This window comes from Epargyreus clarus, unplaced genomic scaffold (genome assembly GCF_041222505.1).
Source record: "Epargyreus clarus isolate Ecla_fem2 unplaced genomic scaffold, WU_Ecla_fem_2.2 ptg000022l, whole genome shotgun sequence".
Taxonomy (NCBI): Eukaryota; Metazoa; Arthropoda; class Insecta; order Lepidoptera; family Hesperiidae; genus Epargyreus; species Epargyreus clarus.
This window is the reverse complement of record NW_027332229.1, coordinates 202,634-228,072: the sequence shown is the minus strand read 5'-3', so window position 1 is coordinate 228,072 and position 25,439 is coordinate 202,634. Positions and strand designations below refer to the sequence as shown.

Sequence of the window (25,439 nt, the reverse complement as noted above, 5' to 3'; positions counted from 1 at the left end):
AATTCACTCTCATACATGTATATCCTATTATATTTATTTATTTATTCTTAATATACCTAAAATATGGTATAAAGACGGACTTAATGCTATATGCATTCTCTACGGAGGACGGTATTAATAGAATTAAATATAAATAAATTTACTAAATAAAGTATTCAAGAAAATAAGATATATATTGTACATATAGATGTAAATATAAACGGTAATTTAATAAGCATATAAATGCAGAAATAGTAAAAAATATAAAAGAAAATAATAAAAACAAATACAATTAATTTAAATAAATAGATAAAACTAAATTAAATCCCCAGATGTTGTCTCAGATAGTATTCTGTGACTTTTGATTTGAATGTCTGCCTGTTCAGAAGTTTTTTGAGATTAATGGGAAGGGCGTTCCAGATACGAGCAGCATGAATGGCAAAGGAATTAGAATAGATCGTGTAGAGGAAAAGATAGAGTAAGGGAATCTAAGGATCGTAGCTGACGCTCGTGGGAATCACATAGATATTGAAAATTATACTATCATATATGTACGTAATAAATATAAATACGTGTATATTTGTATGTCCAGGCCCGTTGCGACCCGGCGGGCGACTACACGAAGCGCGCGCACGTGTTCCGGCTGTCGTGCGCGGACGGCGCGGAGTACCTGTTCGCGTGCGGCAGCCGCGAGCTGATGCAGGACTGGGTCGCCAAGCTGGCCTTCCACGCGCAGCTGCCGCCCGAGCTGCAGCTCACGCCGTACTGCGCGCCGCCGCCCGGGGAGTCGCCCACCGCCGAGCTCAGGAGACGGCTGGAGTGAGTTGTTGCTATTAACCAGATTATTGAAGTTATGACCAGAGGTTTTTAAACTTATTCCGTGGATAATCCAGTTTTAGGATATATTTCTATTCAGAATCCTTTTTTATTATATTTTTAAATCCATCTATATTTAATTAGGCAAATTAAAAAAAAATACATACACGACGAGTAGATAACCTCTCTTATTTGGGAAGTCTGTTAAAATAGCGCTAATATGTCTCGATCACGTTCACGTGTTCCAGGGGGCCAAAAAAGACATTCGCAAAACATTTAACTCCGTTGGAGTTTACAAACAAATATTAGTATTTTTGAAAAATAATGGAAACCTCGTAAAACTAATATGCGAATTTCGTGACAGACGGACGGACGGCGAAGGCCTAAGTAATAGGGTTTCGTTTTTACCCTTTGGATACGGAACTCTAAAACATATTGGTATATTCCATGATGTATAATAAAATAGCATGCTAAATAATATTGTATCCTGCAGGAACGCATCCTCATCATCGTCCGCGGCGTCATCCCCCGAGCCGGCGCGCAAGCCTCGCTCGCAGGCGGAGATCCTGCAGGAGCACCGCGACAGCCAGCGGGCCAGCAACACCCCCGACAGGAACATTGGTAAGCACCCCTGACCATGGTGATCATAATAAGAAGACAACAGGAAGCTGCTGCTACCACTGCTGGCTACGGGATCATAAGAGACCGACCGAAACTGGCTTTTCGGCAGAAACAGAAAATGAAAACAAACCTTCGATTTCTGTCCTAGCTTTAAGCAAAATTGAAACCAAAACCAAATTTTTTTAGACTTGTGAAAATTCTATGGAATTTACAGACTTTGGAATTTACATTAAATGGAATTATACAATATAATTAAATGGAATTTACAGACATGGAATTTACACACTGATAGTTATTATATTTTTCCTGTTCACAAAATTGAATCTAAACTTTCTAATGTTTGTGCAGAATCATCGGTGCTACCATCGTTGCCGCCGCGGCAACCGCCGCCAAACCAAGAGGACAACACCGAAGTTGTACTGAGGTAATCAGATATTTTGTATATTATTATTGTATTCGACTATTACAGTTTGCATTAATAGTAAAAAGTAAATAGCATTTCTTCCATCATCATAAATAAAACGAAGAAAGAGTGAGGTGCTTATCTTCAAAGCAGGTAGCAAAACTTATTCCTCGGTACCACCGTTATATCTTGGTGGTACCCTATTAAATAGAGTAACAAAATTTAAATACCTTGGTCACTGGGTCACCGAGGATGGCTTGGACGACACGGACATAGAGAGGGAACGCAGGGCGTTGGCTGTCAGATGCAATATGCTGGCCCGAAGGTTTGCGCGATGCGATAAAAGTGTTAAAGTCACACTTTTTCAAGCCTACTGCCAATCGTTTTACACCTGCAACCTCTGGACCAAATATTCGCGGAAGGCATACAACGCTCTGCGTGTTCAGTACAATGACGCTTTTAGGGTGCTGATGGGGCTGCCACGTTACTGCAGTGCATCAGGAATGTTTACTGAAGCGCGTGTAGATGATTTCTATGCGATCATACGCAAGAGGATCGCATCCCTGATGCGACGTGTGACTGGCAGCACCAACAGCCTCGTAAGCGTCATTAGTAATAAGATCAACAGCCCAATAATGAGCCACTGGAATATGGTGCACGTGATCTCCGCGGGAATGTCGCATAGAAAATAATTTTAGTTGTATTGTCATATTTGTTATTTATTATTGATGTGAAACATCTATAGCCGCACGTAAAACCGATCTCTGGCGTGGCGACGCATGCCGCATACCACGCTATACGATGGTATATATATACAGTCTATATGCAGTAGTGTGTACGGTGTGGCGACGCGTCGCCATGCGCAATCGAATTCAATAAATAGTCATCGTTATCTGGAAAAAAATCGTAATATTTTATTTTATCATTATGACATATTTAGTTCCTATCACAATATGTTCTTTTCTGCATATTACTTTTACAAAATAATGTCGATGTTTCACATCTGCCAGGCGTCCCGTGACGGCTCACATTTTTTTATTACTTTTTATTTCTTATTTTTAATTATAATAAATTTTACTAACATAGGTTTTTAAGTACAATGTAAATACTAACAAAATATGGACTATGTCTGAATTAAATTGAAATAAAATAATAAAATAAAATAAATATGTCTCATAAAAAATGTTATTAAAATTCCGTACCAAAGGGTCGAAGTCTACTGGTTAAGGGCCTTTTCCCCTTAACCTATAGTTTCTGTTGTCTTTTCATCTGTCAAAGGGCCCATAAATGTGCTTGAACCGTAGTAGAGAGACATTTAAACAAAAAACATATCTAGAAACTGCTACATTAACAAACTACACAAGAGTACGGAAAATGTATGGAAAATAAAAATTGTTATATTCAAATATGATTTTTGTATAGAAACTCTGAACAAACGAGCGGTGCGTGGGGCCGCTCGCGCTTCTCCAACGGACGAGACATCAACTCCGAGTTCATCCGCTCACAACGGGAAGGTAAGAAACATACAGCTTAACATATATTATGATTTAAAATTAATATTGATGCGATATGAATATATTTGGATATGTAACAGGTATTTAACAGTCAGAGATCGGGACAAAATATTAAAATTATAGGAATTTACCCCAACTATACGGCAAAACATGCTATATAACTTTCATATTGATGTATAAAGTATCAATTTTATATATTAATGACTAATTTAAGAAGAGTATTTATTCTGAAAAAGCACTATTTACCTGTAACAAAAATAATATTTTCGTTTTTCAACTAGCAAAATGAAAATATACGATTGTACTAACCTTTATGTCTTTTTTTAACTTTTATATACCAGTTACATATTTAAATGTTATATATCTTTGCAACTGGAAGTCATGTCCGCTTTTGTGTGTTTCGTGACGTCAGAGCTTTTGTTTTGTCCAAAATTATTTGAAAAACCTGTTATTATACGTGTTAGTGATTTTGGGTTTAAATTAAGAAACATGTTCATTTTTGATTTCACTATCGAATTCACTAAAGTTGAAAACACTGATCAGATCATTCATTCGTTTCCAATCATTCACATCAATATAATGGACATTATACGATATTTATGTAGCATGATGTATAAACATAACCCGACATTACACCAACCCACAACGTAGCGGAGAGTATGGCGCCGCCACTGCCGCTGTCCGGTCCGCCGGACCGGCCGCCCGCGGTCCCGGACCGGCCGCCCGCCGTCCCGGACCGGGCGCCCAACTTGCCGGAACGTACCGACCGGAACTCCAACATCGAGAGACAGAGCGAGGATCGGAATTCCAATATAGTGGAACGAAATTCCAATTCCAATATGGCTGGGGAGAAGTCGGTGACGGCGCTGGTGAATAGTTACCAGCAGCGGATGAGCCGCAGCTGGCAGGAGGCCCCGGAGGCCGCGCGCGGAGCCCCGTGGCCCGAGCGACACAACTGGCAGACCGTCGAGACCTCGCACTTCTACTCCGCCAGCGAGCTCGGTGCGTTGTGACGTCACTATGATTGTGTTAGCGACGGAATTCGTTGGAATGTTCTAATGTTATACAGGGTGAATCTCCATAAAGTGCACATATTGAAACAGGTAAAATTAAACCGCATTTTGTCGACAAAAAAAATAATAAAAAAAATAAAATTTTTTTTTTTTGGGTTTTACGACCTTTTGAAGTTTTTTTTTGGAATTGTGCACCTAAAGTAAATAAATCGCTATAACTTTTGAACTAAAAGAGTTATCATGTTCAAACAAAAATTACAATGAATGCCAATTATAGGCCGTACTGATCCATGAAAAAAAAAACAAAAAAGTTTATCTTCCCAGAAAAAAATGTTCAGATTAGTGTGAAAATAGCAATTTTTTTAGGTTAAATTTCAGTAATCGTGAATTTCCTCAAAATAATCAAGGCTTTTTATTATATTTTTATTATTTAATGTAATTCTACGTCGTATTAGCTTTCAAACACTAAAAAAAGCATGCCTCTAACTCAAATATAAAGTTTGCTAGGAACGTTTCAAAAAAGATACTCATGACGCGACGCATTTGTTTGAACCTGATAATCCTCTTAGTTTAAAAGTTATAGCGATTTATTTACTTCAGGTGCAAAATTCCCAAAAAAAAAATTCAAAAGGTCGTAAAACCCAAAAAAAAAATTTATTTTTTTTTATATTTTTTTGTCGACAAAATGCGGTTTAATTTTACCTGTTTCAATATGTGCACTTTATGGAGATTCACCCTGTATATTGTTTTCATAGTGAAATTTATTTATATTATTTATTCAAAACAGTTGCTCAAAGCAAACAGCAAAGCCAACGCGCACAAACTAAGACAAATAAAAGTAGAAATATTAATAAAATGTTACTTGTTACTCATGTTACCGTTTTAACTATAGATTCCCGTCGTAAAAGCACAGCGACGAAATTTATGAACTTTCACATAAGTGAGTACATAAATGTATAAAACAGAATTTTACACTTTTACATATTTTACATTTATTACGTTTTTCGAATTCATGTCAGATCTCTCAGAATAAGAGGAATTAAAGCTATATTCCATAGCACTAGTCTAGCGTAAAAAAACATTGTCTCTCACAACACTAGAAATATTGCCTTTACGTTGATTCATAGTAATGATAGTCCTAAAGTAATAAAATCTCATCTTAAACACACCACAGCAATCGCATTTACCACAGTAACCACTTTATATCGGATAGGTCTCATTGCAATGTTCGCTTGAGAAAAAAAAATTACGGGTAAATTTCATGAAATGTATAGTTTCAACGTACATTAAACATTCCAAAGCATTCCGCAGCGTTCCACAACGTTCAGTAGTTAGTTGGTGCCTACGGTTTCCTGTAGTTTAGTAGCGACCTCTGGTGTACCTTCCGGAATCTACCTTATTAAATAGTTCTAACATATGCTTTCGTATACCTCCTCTTTTATAATTACTTCATATGAATGTGTACATTTACTAACAAAAGTAGTTTAGTTGTAAAAATAATAAATAAACAATTAAGTATCCGAAATAAATTTATAGTGCTCCGGACTTGAAAATAGTACTTAAAATATGTTCTCACATTGTTTTTAAAATTATATTCCTTTCATATACTTTATGTATTTATTAACCTTCTTTATATAAATATACGTTTTTATTATTAAGATAGTATTTAAGAATTAATTTCATTACAATAATATTTTCTTTACTTTGAATGCAACCAGGATCTAGTCATCTTCTATACGTGCTTCATAAAGTGAAGTGTATGTGATTTTCTACATATTTATTAAGATATCTGACTATCGAAATCAAGTATAATTGTTGTGGTTTTCATTTTTCAATGATTACCGATACAATCACGGAACAAAGTATTTATTGATTTGTGGAAATAATCGACAGAATACGTATTAAACAGTACTGTACCGTTATTCGACCTAATAATTATGAGAGTGGCTTCCGTTTCCGTTAGTTGCCAGTCACTTACATCCGGTCCGCCGCGCCCTCTATACCTAGTTTCCTGCAACAATCGCTTGTACATTTCCGGTCAATAGCAAGTTTGCGACACCAGCGCCACCAATGGCAGGTTATACCTTAGATAACGTTTTAACTTCATTGGCTGTTCTGTTCTCGGCCGAGGCGGTCGCTAGCTCGCTCGACTACGAGCACTGGGCCGACTCATTTTGCTAGTCTTACTTACAGTGCAAAGATATTGCAATTTCGCAATTATTGGAGTACCATTTAACAAGTTAAGGATTTAACGAAGTTTTCGTTCGGTAAAGTGTGGTAATAATAATAAATAAAAAAGGAGGTGAGTACCCTTTTTCTTTTAAGAAATTAATTACTTCTAAATAATTGTCATTAGCATACGCTTCTTTTTAGCTCGTTTGTTTGACCTCTTTTAGGTTATAACTAATGTTTTTAAATTACTGAAGCATACCTATAAAATAAAAAAAAAAAATAAAAAAGAAAAAAAGTAACTTAAATTTTTAATGAATATAAAAGTCTTTTATATTCGGTATGTAGTCGAAGTTACTTAAACTGTGTGAACGTCTTAACGGGTTTTTGTCTCCGTTTCGGCGTTTCTCTAAATTCCAGGGATGGATGAAACCAGTCCGCCTGCGCGTACATCGAGTGTCGACGTCACCAGGGAACGTAATCCGAGGAAAGCACCGGCGGCTAACAAGAGAAAGCGGTATAGTTCGTCCAGTACAGAATCTACTAGTAGCTCTTCTTCAGAATCGAGCTCATCATCAAGCGAAGTTGAAAAACGTCGAAAGAGGCGCAAACGAAATAAAAGACATCGGCGCTCTCATCATAACCGTAAGTTGAATCAACTAATTCACGCAGTCGGCGTGCTTCAAAATAAAATTTCTTCAAATCACGATTCTAACAACCGAGATAGTATAGTTAGTGATGATTGTATAGACGTTAATATAAGTGGCGAGCTTTTTGATGAAGGTTTAGGGTCAGTCAATAATGAACCAACTGACAAGGACATCAGTCTAAAGACGCCACTTCTTAATGTATGCATGCATACTAAGGTAAAGGAACCAACTGTTCCACGTGCTTCGGAGGACATGTTGCAACAACTGAAGGACCTGCAACATTTCGATCAACCTGATTGGAACAGCGTTCGTTATGCGGAGGTACAAAAGCAGTACTTGCGCTCACCCGGTTTTACTAACCTCGATCCTAATGACGAAATTAGGCGTTATGATCGTTCAAAGCTTACTGCTAACATGGAGAACGCTTTTGCAGGCTTAACTTATGCTCTGTTACGTCAACGCGAAATTCTTCAAAAAGATATGAATAATTTTCTTATCTGGGCACAACTTAATGAAGGTGATTTAAATTATGTCAATGTGCATGCAAAGATTACTGAGATTTTTTCACAGGGTGAATATTCAAAGATAGCCAGTGATATTATGCAGTTAGTGTGTGGTCATCGAGCTGAACTTGTCCAGCATAGACGTGAGGGTATCCTGGCTGCCGTCAGGGATCCCTACCATAAAAGCACATTGCGCAAGATACCACCTTCATGCTCAACGCTGTTTCAAAAGGACCAGTTCAGCGCAACTTTAGACAAAGTGGGTGGTGTAAACAAAATGTTTTGGGCTATAGGCAAGGATCGCAACTCTGCGCCGCAGAACGATCCGGGAACATCCTCGAAGAGTCGAAAATCGTTCGTGGGAAAACCCAACACGCAATCCAGAAATAGCGTACACCTACAGACGAGAAAGCAAGAGAATTGGGACTCCTTTCGAGGAAGAGGCAGCAAGCAGACACGAGGACGTGGACAACCTACCTCACGAAATGCTGCGAGAGCCCACTCTCCCATATCCCGCCGGGATAGGAGAGATCAAACTAAAAAGAGGTATTGACTCGCCGAGTCAACCTTTTCATGCGGGCCAACTTCGGTTGTTTTGCCACCGCTGGGAGTTGATGGGGGCACCGCCCTACATCCTCAAAATAATAAATGGTTACCGAATACCATTCAAGGCAAAACCTTTGCTTCAACTACCAAAATTTCAACACCAAACACTACAATCGGAGGAAATGTCACAAATAATAGACAAGATGTTAAAGCAAGCAAGCAAGTACTCAAAGTGGCGAGATTCTCTCCCAGCTTCATTTCGACAATATTCCTGCGACCCAAAAGCGACGGCACATTAAGACCAATTTTCAACCTAACGAAGCTAAACGAATTCGTCCACACAGGAAAATTCAAATTGATAAATGTGCAACGTGTTCCGGATTTCCTACAGCCTCGCGACTGGTTGTCGAAAATAGATCTCCACCAAGCTTACTTTCATGTGCCAGTAGCAGAAAATCACAGGCGCTTTCTGCGATTGATTTATGCCAACACGCTACTAGAAATGACATGTCTGCCTTTCGGACTCAGCTCTGCCCCGAAAGCATTTGCCTGCCTATCGAATTGGATCGGTCAGTACTTGAGAAGGCAAGGTGTACGGATCCTAATATATTTGGACGACTTCCTTTTGGTAAATCAGGACCCAGCCTTACTACGCCAGCATATCGAACTCACAATTCACACGCTAGCATTTTTAGGCTGGAAAATAAACTCGGAGAAGTCTATCCTCACACCACAGAAGACTCTAGAATTTCTAGGCGTGATCTGGGACCCCTGGAGCAACGTGAAATACTTACCGGAGAGGTTAGCCACCCGAATAGAAGTGGAAGCTTCAACCATGTTAGCGAGAGGGAAGTCGAAATTGAGAGATCTACAGAGGATCATGGGAATGATGAATTTCGCGAGTTTTGTGATTGTAAGAGGTCGCCTTCATTATCGGTCACTACAAGCGCAGTCACACAAAATGTTGAAACTGCCAAAATCAGCCACCATACCTTTGTCTGTGCAAATTCGATTAGACCTAGAATGGTGGTTAGTGAATTGCCGACGAAATTCTATTATACATCCTCCACCAACAGCTCATTATCTCACGACGGACGCCAGCGATATTGGTTGGGGTGCCAAGCTAGACGATCTGAGTCTGTGGGGCGAATGGTCAGTTGCACAAGAGGGTCTGCATTGCAATCAGAAGGAAATGATTGCTATATTAAGCGTGCTACAAGAACACGGTCAGCTCCTGAAATCGAAATCCCTGCTCATACAATGCGACAACAGCACAGTGGTCTCCTACCTCCGAAGAGACGGAGGCACGAAGTCCGTTGCTCTCATGGCCCTCACTGCGAGAGTATTGGCCACAGTGGATCGGTACGGAATTCAGATGTCGGTTTACCATATCCCGGGACGCTACAATTGTCATGCCGATCATTTGTCACGCAAGAAAGACCCTCCGGAGTGGCACTTGCTACCTCAATTAACAAAGAAGGTGTTCAAGAAATGGGGCACGCCAACCATAAATCTCTTTGCATCGAGCATAGCACATGTTGTGCCAGAATATTGCACTCTCGATCGAACGGACAAGTCTGCGACCCTATACGATGCTCTGAGTGCAGAATGGCATTTCCCCTTAGCATGGGTTTTTCCGCCGCCGCATCTTGTACCGAGAGTTCTAACCCACATGAACAACGCCTCAGGGACATTTCTCATAGTGGCACCCAGATGGAAGAATGTGTTCTGGAGACCAGACTTAAAGAACAGAGCCCTAGCGCCCCCGTTCAGTATACGGAATCTGTCCCAGGTACTAGTCGACGCGACAACGGGAATGTCACCTCCCCAGGTGATGGAGATGACGCTGGAAGTCTGGAAATGTGGGGGTGGGACCAATTTTTAAAAAATTGGTCACCCCAGCAAAAATCATTACTTTCCTCAGGGTGGCGTAAATCCACGTTAAACACGTATCGACCAGCTTGGAAAAGTTGGGTTGCGTGGGCAAAGGACAACTCTGCTAATTTTTACGACCCAGAGGGTTCCGATCTAGCTAGGTACCTTGCTGATCTGCATCAGAAGAGGGGCTTATCGTATAGCACTATACTGGTTCACAAGTCTGTCGTCGCTAACTTTGCTAAACCTAATAATAACGATGAATTGAGCTCCCACTGTTTGGTAAAACAAGTTCTTAAGGCCATTGCGTTAGCCAAACCCAAAATAACGAAATCTCTTATCTGGGATACAGATATCTTAGTTCACTATCTTAGTAACAAGGATCCTGATAAAGCTAATTTATACGACTCGTCTAAGATAACTGCTACTATTTTACTTTTGTGCTCGGGACGACGTGTACACGATTTAACATTGTTAAGCATTTCCCCAGAACGTTATATTGTGGAAAATGATTATATTATTTTCAGGCCTATTTTCGGATCAAAAACAGATACTAGCACTTATCAACAATCAGCTTGGAAATTAAGGGCTAACGCCAACAACAAATCATTATGCCCAGTTTATTGGGTTAAACGCTTAATCAGCCTGCAGACTAAAAGGGATTTAGCTAAATCTCACAGCCTTTTCTTGGCCTTAACCGGTGAACCTAGAGCTGCTAGTCGTACCATCATAGCAGGTTGGATCAAGAAGCTCCTACGAGAAGCCGGCATAGAAGCTACAGCAGGTAGTGTTAGGTCAGCGGTAGCATCCAAGAACTGGATTGAACAATTTCCTTTAGATGAAATCATGTCAAGAAGTAACTGGAAATCAGCTAACACATTCAAAAAATATTACTGTCGCGATATCGCTGGTGACCATACTGGTCCATCTGTAACATTGTCATCAAATTTTGTACCTTATGATTTATAAATCACATTTACTTAAACAACTTAATTTGATTGTTAGCCCTGACTGCTTAAGTTCTTTTAAGCAAAACAATTTTGATCAGCATACTTATCTAACAATAATAATATGTGTAATTAACATATTTTGTTTAAGGATAATTGTTATAAGAACATATTTATACTTTGTCATGGTATAATGATTGCGTTCAGAAACTTTTTTGTTACTAATTTTGTACTAATAGTAAACATATTATTTTCAGACCTTGTTTTTCTGTAGCAAAAATTCACCACTCTTAAATCACATTGGCTTGTTCCAGCACCACCAGGCGATAATAGACACGTCTCTCATAATTATTAGGTCGAATAACGGTACAGTACTGTTTAATACTTACGTTTTACCTGAAAATAAAACGTTTATTAAACATACTTACCTTATTCGACCTAAGCTTTTAAAGCTGCCTGGTGTTATTAGAGACTCAATGAAGTTAAAACGTTATCTAAGGTATAACCTGCCATTGGTGGCGCTGGTGTCGCAAACTTGCTATTGACCGGAAATGTACAAGCGATTGTTGCAGGAAACTAGGTATAGAGGGCGCGGCGGACCGGATGTAAGTGACTGGCAACTAACGGAAACGGAAGCCACTCTCATAATTATTAGGTCGAATAAGGTAAGTATGTTTAATAAACGTTTTATTTTCAGGTAAAACGTAAGTATTTTTGCTACTCGACAAAATATGGTGCTGTACGATCTTCCGTCACGATTGCGAAGTTTCCTAAAAAATATCATAATTATTTTAACAAAAATCTTGCTTAGGAGACCTGAAGGATAATATAAAAAAATATTTTTTAATGATTTCGATAGTTGGATATTGTATTTTCACGTTTTCCTTTTATTTCTGTGTAATATAGAGCTGTTTGTAGTAATAATGTCTGTATTTCGTAAGCTTCGCTTTGTATGTAGTTTTGTTTTTTCGATGTATGTGTGCTATATTGGGCGAAGGTTTTACATGTATAGCTTGTATCCATAAGTAATGTGAATCAAAATGGCGGCCTTAATATATTTATCTCGCTCATATATTATAGAGAGCAAGCGAGAAACCAACAAAAATTGACCCATTTTGGATTACATTTTTATCAAAACAATTATTATGATTTTTTTTTGCAAAAGGCGGAATACGACTTAAGACACAACATAGAATCAAAATTCAAAATGTTATTCGTGATTTAAAAAAAAATATTTATACCTTGTAGGTAACAAGGTATAAATAATTATTAAATAATTTGTTGCCGTATTTTACCTTAGCATTTAGACATTTTAGAAAAGATTTGGCACATTTATTATAATATATAATTTTTATTTATAAGTGTATTTCTTTACTGTGCTGCCATTGGGAGCTTTTATTATCTGTATTCAGGATTTGTATGATTTGTGCTTGCAAAAGCTTTGGTTTTGTTTTGGGTTTTTGGTTTTTGTTTATTGTAGAGTATTTGATTTATTTGTAGTAATAAGTGTGTAGTAATTGTAAGTATAAGTAGTCATTAAGTTTAAATTTAAAATATATATATACAATATACACAAAAAATATAATTTAAACAAAAAAAGAAATATTAGAACGTAAATAATTAAATATAAAACAATGAGTCCAAATCACTGCCTCCCGGTAGAGTCCCAAGAATGCTGGCTGCGTTGCCGCGTTGTATGGCCAAACTTATTCTTTGAATTAAATTAAAAATTAAATTAAAAGTTGAAATTATTCGAGATAAAATTAAAATTCAATTTGTGTACGGCGCATATATTAGACACAGTAAGGTTACGCCTAAAGAAAGGAATCGAAGTACATAAAAAATAAGGCGCTCGAAGTAAATAAAAAATAAGGCGCGTGCATTGTATAGTCTGAAGAAATTATCTGAGCATGTGGTGATTTTTGAAAACGGCTATGGTCTATTTTCATTTGTTGTTAGCTTCAGAGTGTTCAGTTTTTACGTTAAAGAAATATGAATATATAGAAGCGTAATATAGAAGATCAATTTAAATATTGATACTATTCTTAAAAAGTTTCGACACATAAGCTGTTCTACAAATAAGCTGTTTCCGGCGCCCATGCCGCACACACAGAAAAAAATGTCGGACTATAAACAAGTTTCAGAATCGGGTGGGTGAATACAAAGTTGCCAAGCAAAAAAAAACCTCATCGTACAAATATAGTCTGCGCCAAACTGCTAGTCCGCTCTGAAGTTGTTGCGCACCACTACAAGCATATATGCCGGAGCAACGTAGCTATGTACATGCGGGCAGCGGACCCGCGCCGTCTTCGTCCCGCTAATATCTACAATTTGCTATTGCGACGCGACTCGTTTCTATATTCGGAGCGGACTAGCAGTTCGGCGCGGACTTTAGATAGGTAAAATAATGTTGTATTGTTGGTGAAATGTGTGTATATTTGTAGCGTACGGAGGCAACAGCGGCGGCAGCACGCGGCCCGCGTCGGTGGCCGGCAGCGGCGGCTCGCCCGCGCTCGACCAGCGGCCCGCTTCCAGGTCAGTTTGCCATTCATCTAGGTAGTCTTAAGCCGGATACAGACTCACGCGATAAGCCTCGCCAAGAAATTGCGCGAGAACCGAGAAGGCATCTACACTCTCTACCTATACCGTTCTCTTTTCTCGCGAAATACCGACACCGATCGGAGAACAGGCTAGCGCGAGAACGAGAAGGCAAGTAAGCGATCACATTCACGCTTCTCGAGTGTTCTCGGGGTTGTCGGGGGTTCTCGGCGTAAGTCTGTAGCCAATGATACAAGTCAACAAATCAACAAAGAAACAAACAAAGGCCTATCAAAATCAAATCAAATCAAAATACTTTATTACGTAGTTATGGGAGCTGGGCGTCGAGGAAATAATTGCAGTCTATTTCGCGAACAAATTAAATTTTTATTTAAATTTAACACAAATTTTACACAAGTTTTAACAAAAATGAAATTAAAAAAATAAATTGATGGGATAGGTCGAGTCACTTTCCGCGATGGAGGTGAACTGATTCCATGGTGGACGGCCACCTGTACGTGGGACGGCCACCCGCGCGTGGGACGGCCACCTGCGCGCCTCGTCAGCGTTGGCCGTTCCGCGAAGGCCCGATGCAGCGCAAGCACGATGCAGCGTGAGAACGGTGTAGGGCTGGCGCGATGCAGCCTTAACGTGTAGGGCTGTCGCTTACACGTAACTTCTCCCGCCCCAGCTGAGCAACTATTTGCCTACGTTTAGTGCAAATATTGCGGCCTTCTTGTCCTCTCGTGTAGCTGTCGACGAGTGATGCTCACTTGAGGTTGCACACGGTTGAAGAGATATTTCAACATTCGATTTTGATATGTCTTCTGATTTTCTATTTCGCCGGTATCGCCTTATGTACGCAATAGCGAGAGCAATTGTACCCAGTAGGATTAACAGGTACAGAGGAAGAGTAGTATGGTAAGTACTCATCGAAGTGGCGTCGGTTACTTTTGGTGAAGTTTCCATTGATATTTGGTCTTCAATGACATGTAGTTTATTAAGATCTATTGCAGTTATGTTGAAATGAGCTTTTCGATTCCTTGAAGATGACAAGGCTAATAATTCAGAATTTGTGAATGTAAGTATTTCGAAATGCTGTCCACGGAGTTTATCGTTGACGTTGGTGATAGTGAATTCTGTTGTTCTGATGCTGCAGGTTCTCGGTATAGTAGCAAGGAAACTACCCTCGATGATTTGATGGCGTTCCTGTCCACATAGCGTTTGTACTTTCGTGGGGGTTTGAAAAGATAGTATATAGTGTTGATCGTCAAGCTCCAGTAGAGCCTCAGAAGTAGCTTCATCTCGTATTTGCACATCGATTTTTGGATGTAGCGAGCTGAGCAGGGTTCCCCGACGTCCGGATCTCGTTCAATGGTTCGGTTTCCCGTTTAATAGCGATAGTCCGAAACACGCACAAACCGGGAACTTTCGATTGCGCCAGTTATGGGTTCTGCGCCACTTATGGGTTCCTCGTTTAATAGCGATAGTCCGAAACACGCACAAACCGGGAACTTTCGACTGCGCCAGTTATGGGTTCTGCGCCACTTATGGGTTCCTCGTTTAATTGCGATAGTCCGAAACACGCACAAACCGGGAACTTTCGACTGCGCCAGTTATGGGTTCTGCGCCACTTATGGGTTCCTCGTTTAATTGCGATAGTCCGAAACACGCACAAACCGGGAACTTTCGACTGCGCCAGTTATGGGAGCTGGGCGTCGAGGAAATAATTGCAGTCTATTTCGCGAACAAATTAAATTTTTATTTAAATTTAACACAAATTTTACACAAGTTTTAACAAAAATGAAATTAAAAAATAAATTGATGGGATAGGTCGAGTCACTTTCCGCGATGGAGGTGAACTGATTCCATGGTGGACGGCCACCTGTACGTGGGACGGCCACCCGCGCGTGGGACGGCCACCTGCGCGCCTCGTCAGCGTTGGCCGTTCCGCGAAGGCCCGATGCAGCGCAAGCACGATGCAGCGTGAGAACGGTGTAGGGCTGGCGCGATGCAGCCTTAACGTGTAGGGCTGTCGCTTACACGTAACTACGTTAACAAATTGTGTACATACATATGAGTTGGTGTTGGAGCATCCTTTTAAGTAAATATAATACCTGTGCCAGGATGCCCCGCTCTTCCGTATCTTACATACTAATATTAATACAATTTGCTTTTGTAACAGTATATTACTTGTATAGTTATTATAATAAATTTAACATATCTAATATTACGTATATTTGCGAGTGTGTGTGTGTGTGTGTGTGTGTTTGTACGTGTGTGAATATGTGTGTGTGTGTGTTTGTGTGAGTGTGTGTGGGTATGTGTGCGTGTGTGCATGTGTGTGTATGCGTGCGCGTGTTATTTAGTTTGCATGTACTTGACTAATCATGAGATTACATTTAACAGGGCTTCAGTTTCACTATAGTCAAGTTTAATTAGCCAATCAATCACAGTTTTCTTAATGGTCCGTTTACTCATAGTAATAATGTTTAAAAATTTGTTCACTTTATTATATACCAGTACAGATTGTTTCATAAATTGATGACTAGCGAAATAAGTTTTAACACCAGCTGAATGGATTTTTAATCTTCTTATATTCTTATTTGTTTCAAATATTGCGTTTTTGTGTTTTTCTAATATTATGTGTAGTATGTATAGTTTTCTCACACTCAGTAGTTGGCTAATTTGGTATAATTCTTGTGTCGGAAATCTGTAGGGTTTACTATACATGACTTTTATTAACGATCGTTGGGCTCGTTCAAGTTCAAGAAACTTCATTTTAGAGGCTCCACCCCATACTGGGATGCAGTATATCAATATTGACTGCACAAGAGCAGTATAGACTTGCTCTAAAATTTTATTTGATGCTACGTATCTAAGGTTTTTGAACATCCAAATCATTTTACGAATTCTACCAGTTGTTACTTCCAGATGAGTGTGCCAGGAAAGCCTTTGATCGATCATTATACCCAAATACTTGATAGAAGCTACTTTTCCGATTACAGGACAAGTGCAACTGTTTTGCTGTAGCTCACAAGTGTGAATCTTAAGAGTAGGTATTGTAGGTTGAGTACGTTTGTTGATAGAGAAACAAATAAAATTAGTCTTGGTAGGATTAAGTGACAGTAAATTTTGCTTAAGCCAAAAATTAACTTTGGATAATCCCGCTTCTGCGGTGCTGTAAACTTCTTCCCACGTTTTCCCTGAAAACACAATAGCAGTATCATCTGCATATGCATAAATATGTCCATTAGTTAGTTTTAGGTTACACAAATCATTGATGTAGATGAGAAATAAAGTTGGTCCGAGCACACTACCTTGCGGAGCACCATATGTCACTTGAAGGTCATTACTGATATAGTTCCCAATTTTAACTCTTTGTGTACGATCGCTTAAGTAATTCGTTATCAATTTAAGTTGGCTTCCTCTGACACCGATCCTATCTAATTTGCCGGCAAGTTTGGAAATAGACACAGTATCAAATGCCTTTTTGAGGTCTAAAAAGACAGTCAGACATTTGTTTTTACGATCTAGTTGGTCAGTTATATATGTAGTTAAGTCTAAAATGGCGTCTTGTGTAGATTTTCCTCGTCTGAAACCGTATTGCCGATCCGATAGAATATTGTATTTATTAAGATACTGTATCAACCTGTTATTTATTAATTTTTCTAAAATTTTGGATATACTAGGTAGGATTGATATTGGTCTATAATTAGTAACCTCATTTTTATTTCCACTCTTGTGTACAGGGGTAATTATTGATTTTTTTAATGACATGGGGAAAACACCCTTAGAGAAACAAAGGTTCGCCATGTAGCAGATGATAGGAACGATTAAGTTTTTGGAGAGTTTAAGAAATTTACTGGGTATATTATCCCATCCTGCAGCAGAGTCTATTTTTAAGTTTGTTATTATTGTGTTAATTTCTTCATATTCTTGTGTAATATGTTTAATATTGTTCCAAAGTATTTTAGGGTTTTTGGTTAATAACAATTTTCTTTCATAAACACGTTTCAATTTTTTAATTAGATTATTGCAATAGTTTCTATACCTTTTATATGTAATTTTTAATATGTCATCACATGGGTTCTTTTTGAGCTGTTTTTGTATGTTATTTCTGTTTCGGATACATCGCAAAATTCCTGGAGTTATCCAAGGCTTTAAAATTCGTTGGCTTTTAGGAAGAATTGTAGTGGTAGTATTCTCCAGTAGGGCTGCGGATATTTTATTAATTAATTTTTCAACGAGATCATTAGGATCTTCACAGTGTAGTAAACTGGTTAAATTTTTGTTAGCTAAGCTTTTAAGAGCTGTTTCAAAATTAGTGTAGACTTTTGTTTTCGAACATACGTTTATCTCTTTTATTTTAGCCAAACATAATAACACCATATTGTGGTCAGTTATAGTTGTATTCAGAACAGCTATATTAGCGTGGACTCTTTTTCTATGCAACTTTAAGATGACATGGTCTAAACAACTATTTTCCCTCGTAGTTAATGTATGACCTGGTAATAAGCCAAATGTAGATAACATATTAAGGTAATGTATTCTATTAGAATATTCAACGTTGGTTTCGTTTATTTTGGAGATAAGATTTATATTTATATCACCGGTTATTATGATGTTTTTAAAGTTTTTCAGGTTATCTAAGTGTGAACAGAGAGACTCAGTAAATTTTTGAGTATTTATATTTGAAGGTGATCTATAAATACCTTATATAACGTAGTTAAATATTTCTATTTGCAGGCATGAGGCGTCTTGTAAAACGACTTCTTTTATTTTAGGCTTAAGATTATTTTTGAAGAATATTGTAACCCCATCGTTTTGATTAATGTGACTTGTAGTATGAATTGATTTGTAATTATTTATTGTAGGTATTAGTTTTTTGGAGTCAAGTCTACATTCTGTTAATATTAATATATCAATACCATATTTAAAATTACATAACGTAATTTGCAGGTCGTCTAAGTTTTTATATATACTTCTGATATTCTGCGTAATGATAGTTAAATCATTTTTATTTATTCGTATGTGTTTGTTTAGGTTTTCAATGTCGCAGTTAAATGACGAGGATATTTCAGTTTTATCTACTTCTTGTAATATAGTTAAAGAACTATCCATAGTGAGAACCCACGAGTAAGAGTACGTATGTGTTGCGTGAATCAATATAAATGTTGTTAGTTAAAAGAAAATTATATAATTCATTTTTATATACTAGTGCACATGATTTACAGGCGTAGTTTTGAACGAAAAATGATTTAATAAATTTTAATTCGTTGTATGCGAGAGTGTGAGATATGTCGTTAAGCGAACAGCATGTTAATTGTGTGTATAGTGTAGAGTGTAAATGATTTTTCGAGCAGTAAGTATAAGTAAATATAAAATTATTTGTTTTACAATAAAAAATAACTGATAAAATAAACAAAAATAATGTAAACTTAACTATTAGTATGAGGTTATCCAAAATCACAAATTCTAAACATAGTCAGTCTCCTTGGAGTAATTTTTGAGCTTGCAACTCGTTTTTTATTAAAATTATAGGTGAATTTTCATCTTTTCTTATATACACTTTGCCGTAGGCGGACCAACAAAATTTATAGCACTTTGACTTGACCAATTCTCTCCCAAGAAAGTAAAGGCGCGACGATTTTGCAGTTAAATTTTCAGATATAAAAACTGGAGTGTCAGTTGCTGTACGAAATCCTAGATGTTTTGTGGTTATCTTCGATTTATGTTTTATATTAAATGCTTTACTCATTTTAAAAAAGTCATTTTTTATTAAGGTCGAAGTTGTTTCCACAATAATCGGTGTATTTTGTGGCCCCTCTTTCCTTTTACGGACCCTATATATATCTTTTATATCCGATCTATTTAAATCACAACTGATGTTCTTTGACAAACATGTTATCATTCCTATCAGGTCCTCTTTTGTTTCGTTTTCCTTTTTTGGCACATTTTTGACTTCGAAACTCGTTTTTTTCATCCCTTTATGCAAGTCTTCTATTTTATCTTCTAAAATTGTGATATATTTACGATCTTCCTGTGCTTGATTTTCCAGCTTTTCAATTTTTTTCTTGTATTCTTCATTTTGTGAAGTGAGAAATGCAATAGAGTTTTCTATGTTCCGATTTGATTGTTGTATATCTGCTAGTGTCGGACCAATTTTTGTTAGTTCCTCCCCATTTTTAGCCGTTAATGATATTATTAAGTGTTTCATCTCCTCCTTAAACGCAGCAAATTCAGTGCTAAAGTCTTCATTTCCTCTCTTTCGTTTGTTTCTAGTTGAAACAAATGTAGAAGGTGAGACAGTATCTTTCTGAGTTTCTACCGTCAGATTTGATTCAGAAAGCGATTTGTTCATACAGGAGTCCATTATCGATATATAAAAAATGAGTAATTTAAAGTTAATTAAGTGCACAAGGACTATTACTACCGCAAATGCAGTAAACAATATGGCTGGATCTGCGCTAGTGCAACAGGTTGGAGATGCGCACACGCAATAGGTCACTGTGCGTAATGGTGGCCGAAGTAGGCGTGTCCTGTTACCTGCGGTCCTTCAATCGCGTTGCAACGGGTGGGGTGCTAAGATGGCGGTATTAAATGAGCACCGCTGATTGGTGCCGTGAGTAAAGGTAATAGAATAACTCACGTCCGATGTACCAGGGTCACAGTTTGTCGATAGCCGGTGCAATGGTGTAGGTAACTCACGTTCGATGCGTACCAGGCTCACAGCTTGTTGTTAGGCGGTTGATGGAAGCTTCTCTATTTTATGCACTCCGAATATTTGTTCTGAATATATTGCCACTACAAATTGATTTAAATTTTAAATAATAAACGAGTACAGAGCTATTAGACGTTTACACCTGACGGTGGTCCGGGGGGAAGAGGGAAATCCGGGGGGAGGCCTATACCCATAAGAATAATATAAACTCTATTTTTTTTTATGACATTAGTTTATTTCTCTTATAAAAGAGGTCTTATGTATAGGCATTATGTATTTAGACTTCGGTCTGGCCGATATGATGATAGCTTCGCCACGCGGGTCGTCAATTACATAGGAAATGTGAACATGAGACACAGGAGTTTTAATTAAAACAAATATATTTTTGGACATCCATCTGTAATTACTATTATTTTCAAAGAAATAGTAAAACTAACGAACTTGAAATCCATCGAATGTATGGAATGGATTTAATCCCTAAATTATTCGTCGACTTTTTTTTTATAATAAGGTGTAACAGACAAGCATGCAGTCCACCTGATGGTAAGTGGCTACTGCCGCCCATGGACATCTGTAATCAACCCTAGATAGGATTAGATATTCCTACTTAAGGTCGGCCACAGATGCGCCGCTATCCCTGAGGACTAAGCTGGAACGCCTGAAAAGTATATCTCTCTTACCACACCGTTCAAACCAGAACACAGCAGCGCTTAACACTGCTGTTATTAGGTAGAAATGTATGTGGCGATGGTGCCGTCGGAGTCGGACCACAAGGACCACATTCTAAGGCTACTACATAATTGAATAATATAGTTTGTCCCACAGATCATCGGGGGAGTCGGAGCTGTCGGTGAGCGGCGTGACGAAAGACAAGAAGGACAAGAAGGGCGTCTTCGGGGGACTCTTCAGCAGGAAGAAAAGACCGCAGAGTCATATGTAGACTGAGACGTGAGGATGCAGTCAGTGGACACACAAGACCATAATCATAGGACGATATAGAAAGAGATAGATATACTCCATGTAAGACGAAAGACAGAGATGATTATATTGTAGTATGGTGACCAATGATAAAAAATATGTAAATTGCGTTTGACGCCACGTGGAAAGAATAATACACTAAGTGACAAAACAAACAGATAAAAAATATTTTTAGATTGTAATTTTAAAAGTTTTTGTACACTGACTGCATTCTTCGATTTCTCTTCAAATACACACATTGTTAAAATTAATAGTTTTATATAATTATAAAAATAACTTAAGAAAATCGTGCCTTGTATGAGATTAATAAGTAAAAAATTGGAATGAGGAATAATATTGATATGGTGGTTGAAATTTTGCATTTAGTAACATTCCGGGTTGCCATATTTAAAATTAAATGGCAGATTAATTAGTGTTTACAAAAATAAAAGACAATGGTAGCCCAACAATATAATTACATTCCGGAGAATATTTTGAATGTTTCAAGTGCTATTTTTTTAAAAGTCTTACGAAATATAAGAGATACGAACATTCCACCAGCATTTTAGTGTTGCCAGTTCAAAATCAAAATTTTGCTATTTTTGTTATTACTATCATATTAATCGTCTTTTTGTGTAGATATCTGAACTGAATTTTAATTCAGAATTGTTAACGTGCCTCGTTTAATGTTTATACTTATTCTGTTTTGTCATTATATTATGATTTCGTAAAACAATTTTGGAGTCTTGCGTATGTGACATTTTATGATACTTGTAATTACATTACATGCGATAAATCACGAAATAAAAGGCATTTATTCTAAACAATTTAATAAGTAACGTACATATTTTATGATATAAATTGGACTGGTTCCAATGTTATTTTTTTTTCATTTTTCTATATTAAAACGTTATGTAATTCATATGTCAGATTCTACAATTGTTTTACTTTATCAACTGTATATTATAAGAAAATAAAATATTTAAATAACTTCGTAATCATCCAATATACGAGTAATTTATAAGCATGTAATATTGTATGTTATTTTACAATACAATCCTAATGTACCACAGATTAAAATAAAACCTAACGCCAATCTTGAAATAGTTATAAGGGCATTTACACATGACGCAGATAAAAATCATTACGATTTTTAGGTCCCTCAGAACTTTTACCATATTTCAAATTCATCCATTGAAATAAAACATAATAAGCAAAAACAGTGCTTGTTTTACGCGTTCAACGAAAGAAAGGAAATGTTAATCTTTAATATTGCTGTAAGACATAAAAGTTAAAAGAATAAGCAGTTATTGTATTTTCTGTTTCTTCATGTAGCGTCGTGGTAAATGCCTGAGCATTCAGGCAAAACTGCATAGTTTTACAAGCAATGCAATGTGCCTGTGTTTATAATAGAGTGCTTATCATTTCATATTTTTTACTGCCCCATATTTTTCTATAGGAAACCGACTTCAAGTTGGAAAATCTGTTAAATCTATAACATTGTAACCACGAAAACATTCCGTTCGAAAAGGTCACAACTTTAATGATTTCGGGACCAATTTTGTAAAATAAATAAAAATCAAGCAATAATCTTACGACAATAACGAAATATATTTATACATTGTCTAGTTTTAAGGAATATTTCATATTTAATCTTTTGATTATTCGAAATGTGTTAATTCTTGCATAATGTTGCTAGTTATTCGTCGCCATTTTCTTTTTCAATAAAACATCACTTTATGATATTGGTGTGTTTATTTATAAAAATAATTTGTACCCCGTTTGAACTCCAAATGTATGAATAGCAAAACCGAATGCAACTTGTCTGATAATAATACATTAAATGTGACAATAGATGGCGTTGGAACCTGGTACCTATAATTACGTATGGTTAACTTCAAAGTGTGGAAATCCAAAGATCAATAGATGGAGTTAGTTACATATTATGTTCATGACATTTTGTGGCAAATTCAAATGAGAAAATATACACTATATTTAGCAGGCTGTTGTAAGACTTGCAAGGTATTAATTAATGGAAAGTAATAAATTGAAATTCGATTCTTAGCAGTTTCAAGCCATCTAATAGCCCCATAAAACTACTTGTGTTTGGTAATTAATGCTAGCAACAAGGATCGATACATAAGCTTATTAGATGGATTTATTACCCCGGAGTATCAAGCTACGTAATCCACAATATCACTAAGTAGAAGGGTCCCCGAACGCCTGGTCGTCATAAAGCTTTACAAACTATTCGCAGGGTGCGCGCGAATGAAGACTCGTACAGAAGCCGAGAATAATAATTTAAAATTATTAGGTTCGTACAGTATGTGTTTGAAAAAGTAATTCAAGATTTATTAAAAGTTATAAAACTCATTCACAGTAGGTATATTAGCTTTTCGAAGATAATTATGATTTTATCTATGTAATAACAGTTTTACAAAATGTCTTTATTAACAATTTCCAGCAGGAGATTGCAAAATGAGTATTCATGAAGAGTTGCAAAATAGTTGAGTGAATTAAGTGAAAGCATGTTGTGTCACGGCACTCACGGCGTTATGAAAATAGCCGCGCAGCGAAAATGAAACGTCACAGGCAATGTGCAAATACGGACTGTTTATGAAGTGGCTGGGTTTATGAAACTATTACTTTATAGCTTCTGATGTGTATAAAATATGCATAGTGTTTTATTTTTTATCAATTCTAACAACTTAGACTCGGCATGTCGCAAACTAAAGGAGTAGATGTCTGACTAAAGATGTCGTGAAATATGAAATTAAATACTAATATAAATTAAACTATATACAAATAATTAAATTACCTAAACATAACCTACAATTTTAAATTAAAATATAAATAATAGCAAAATTTAACTTATATTATAAAAAGGTCGTCCAAAACCCTTTCTTGTGGCATAGTGCCCAGAACACTGGCAGCGTTACCTCGCTGTATAGCGAGGCTAATTTTTTGTGCGAAATAGCTGCCAGCCCTCTGGTCACCCGATGCGAGGATAAGTTTGTGGGACATATCTTTCACAATTTTTTTCATATATTGAAATATATTTTGTAAATTATTTGAATTTACAAAAAGTTGCAATTTATTTATTGAGAAGTAACATTTCCATTTTCCATTGGTATTTTTGCCTAACCGTGGATGATAATGTTTTTCGAGTGTATCCATCTGACTGCCTTAAAAAGTTCTCCAATCTGCTCTGCCGGTTCTGAGCGGTTTGAATCCAGCGGATTCAAACGCTTATTTAATGGTGACATTAACAATTAAACTAAGAAGTTAGTATTTAATGTATGTATTATATATCAACATTTTTTTCATTATGAGATTTTCGCTGATTTTTGAACGACGAAAATAAAGTTTTTTTTTCACTGGATATTCTGCATAATTACTGATTTCATAACTGGGACTGCGACTTGTGTATAAAGAAAACAAACGTCGCATATTGCCGTCTCGTTCTTAATCATTCGATAAAACGAGATGGCAATAACAAGGCATGTTTACGAGAGCCAACTTCACACCGCACTACGTGCGTCATGTTGGCTGCATTATAATAACAATGGGCGGGGCGTTTTGTTAGTACAGCGCTTAAGCGATTCCAATGTTGGACGAGTAAATTTGTACATTTACGTTCGCGCAGTGAACTAAAGCGCTGTAGCGCTGAGCTGTCGAAAAGCAAGTTGTGTAAAGTTTTTTTTTACAAAGCTTACGTATTGTGTAGTCCGGACTGGGTGCAGCGTTATCTTTCTTTATCCGCTGATTTTTACCTATTTTCACAAGTTTTCGCGATATTTCACGTGTACTATAGTGTTGGAATATAGTGTGTGTGTTGTTTGTCGAAATAAAAGTGAAATAGAAACGCGCACTGGTGCGTGACTACCGTATAGAGATTATCGTCTGATTCACATTAATTATGTGAACAGTGACGAACCATTTCGAGTGCGCGATAACACGCCCCGTCTTTATGCTCAATTCTCTCGAGTATTGAGGGCATTGCTTGTGAGAAATTAGTTCGATTCCGTGTGTTCTTAATATAAAATCAATAATTTGTAAAAGTAGACCTTAAAGTTGTTTCAGTCGGATTACAGGACATAAAATATTTTTATTAGCAATTACCATCGAGTTTCACGGCGGTTAACGATGATTACAATGAGGTAATTGCGAAATAAACGTCATTG

At 37.2% G+C, this 25,439-nt stretch overlaps 3 protein-coding genes across 3 annotated transcripts in view; 2 read left to right on the top strand and 1 right to left on the bottom strand.

The window, feature by feature from the left end:
- The window catches only part of kst (spectrin beta chain, non-erythrocytic 5 kst), a 117,232-nt gene extending 95,087 nt beyond the window's left edge, over window positions 1-22,145 (top strand). Inside the window, 7 exon segments of the mRNA XM_073085222.1 lie at window positions 572-798; window positions 1,289-1,416; window positions 1,765-1,840; window positions 3,242-3,333; window positions 3,985-4,335; window positions 13,481-13,571; window positions 21,124-22,145. Coding sequence (XP_072941323.1) covers window positions 572-798; window positions 1,289-1,416; window positions 1,765-1,840; window positions 3,242-3,333; window positions 3,985-4,335; window positions 13,481-13,571; window positions 21,124-21,238 — 1,080 coding nt within the window. The 3' untranslated portion in view covers window positions 21,239-22,145.
- Window positions 19,030-20,440, bottom strand: LOC140751382 (uncharacterized). Its single transcript, XM_073085288.1, has one exon. The coding sequence runs from the start codon at window positions 19,948-19,950 to the stop codon at window positions 19,063-19,065; it is 888 nt and encodes a 295-aa protein (XP_072941389.1). The 5' UTR covers window positions 19,951-20,440; the 3' UTR covers window positions 19,030-19,062.
- A 2,612-nt stretch (window positions 22,146-24,757) lies between the features above and the next one.
- The window catches only part of LOC140751207 (uncharacterized), a 66,466-nt gene continuing 65,784 nt past the window's right edge, over window positions 24,758-25,439 (top strand). The window contains exon 1 of the mRNA XM_073085068.1: window positions 24,758-24,790. Coding sequence (XP_072941169.1) covers window positions 24,758-24,790 — 33 coding nt within the window. The remainder of the gene's footprint in view (window positions 24,791-25,439) is intronic.

Excerpts from the sequence above, each read along its gene's own strand:
- LOC140751382 (XM_073085288.1), bottom strand. The coding sequence starts at position 19,950 with ATGGACTCCTGTATGAACAAATCGCTTTCTGAATCAAATCTGACGGTA.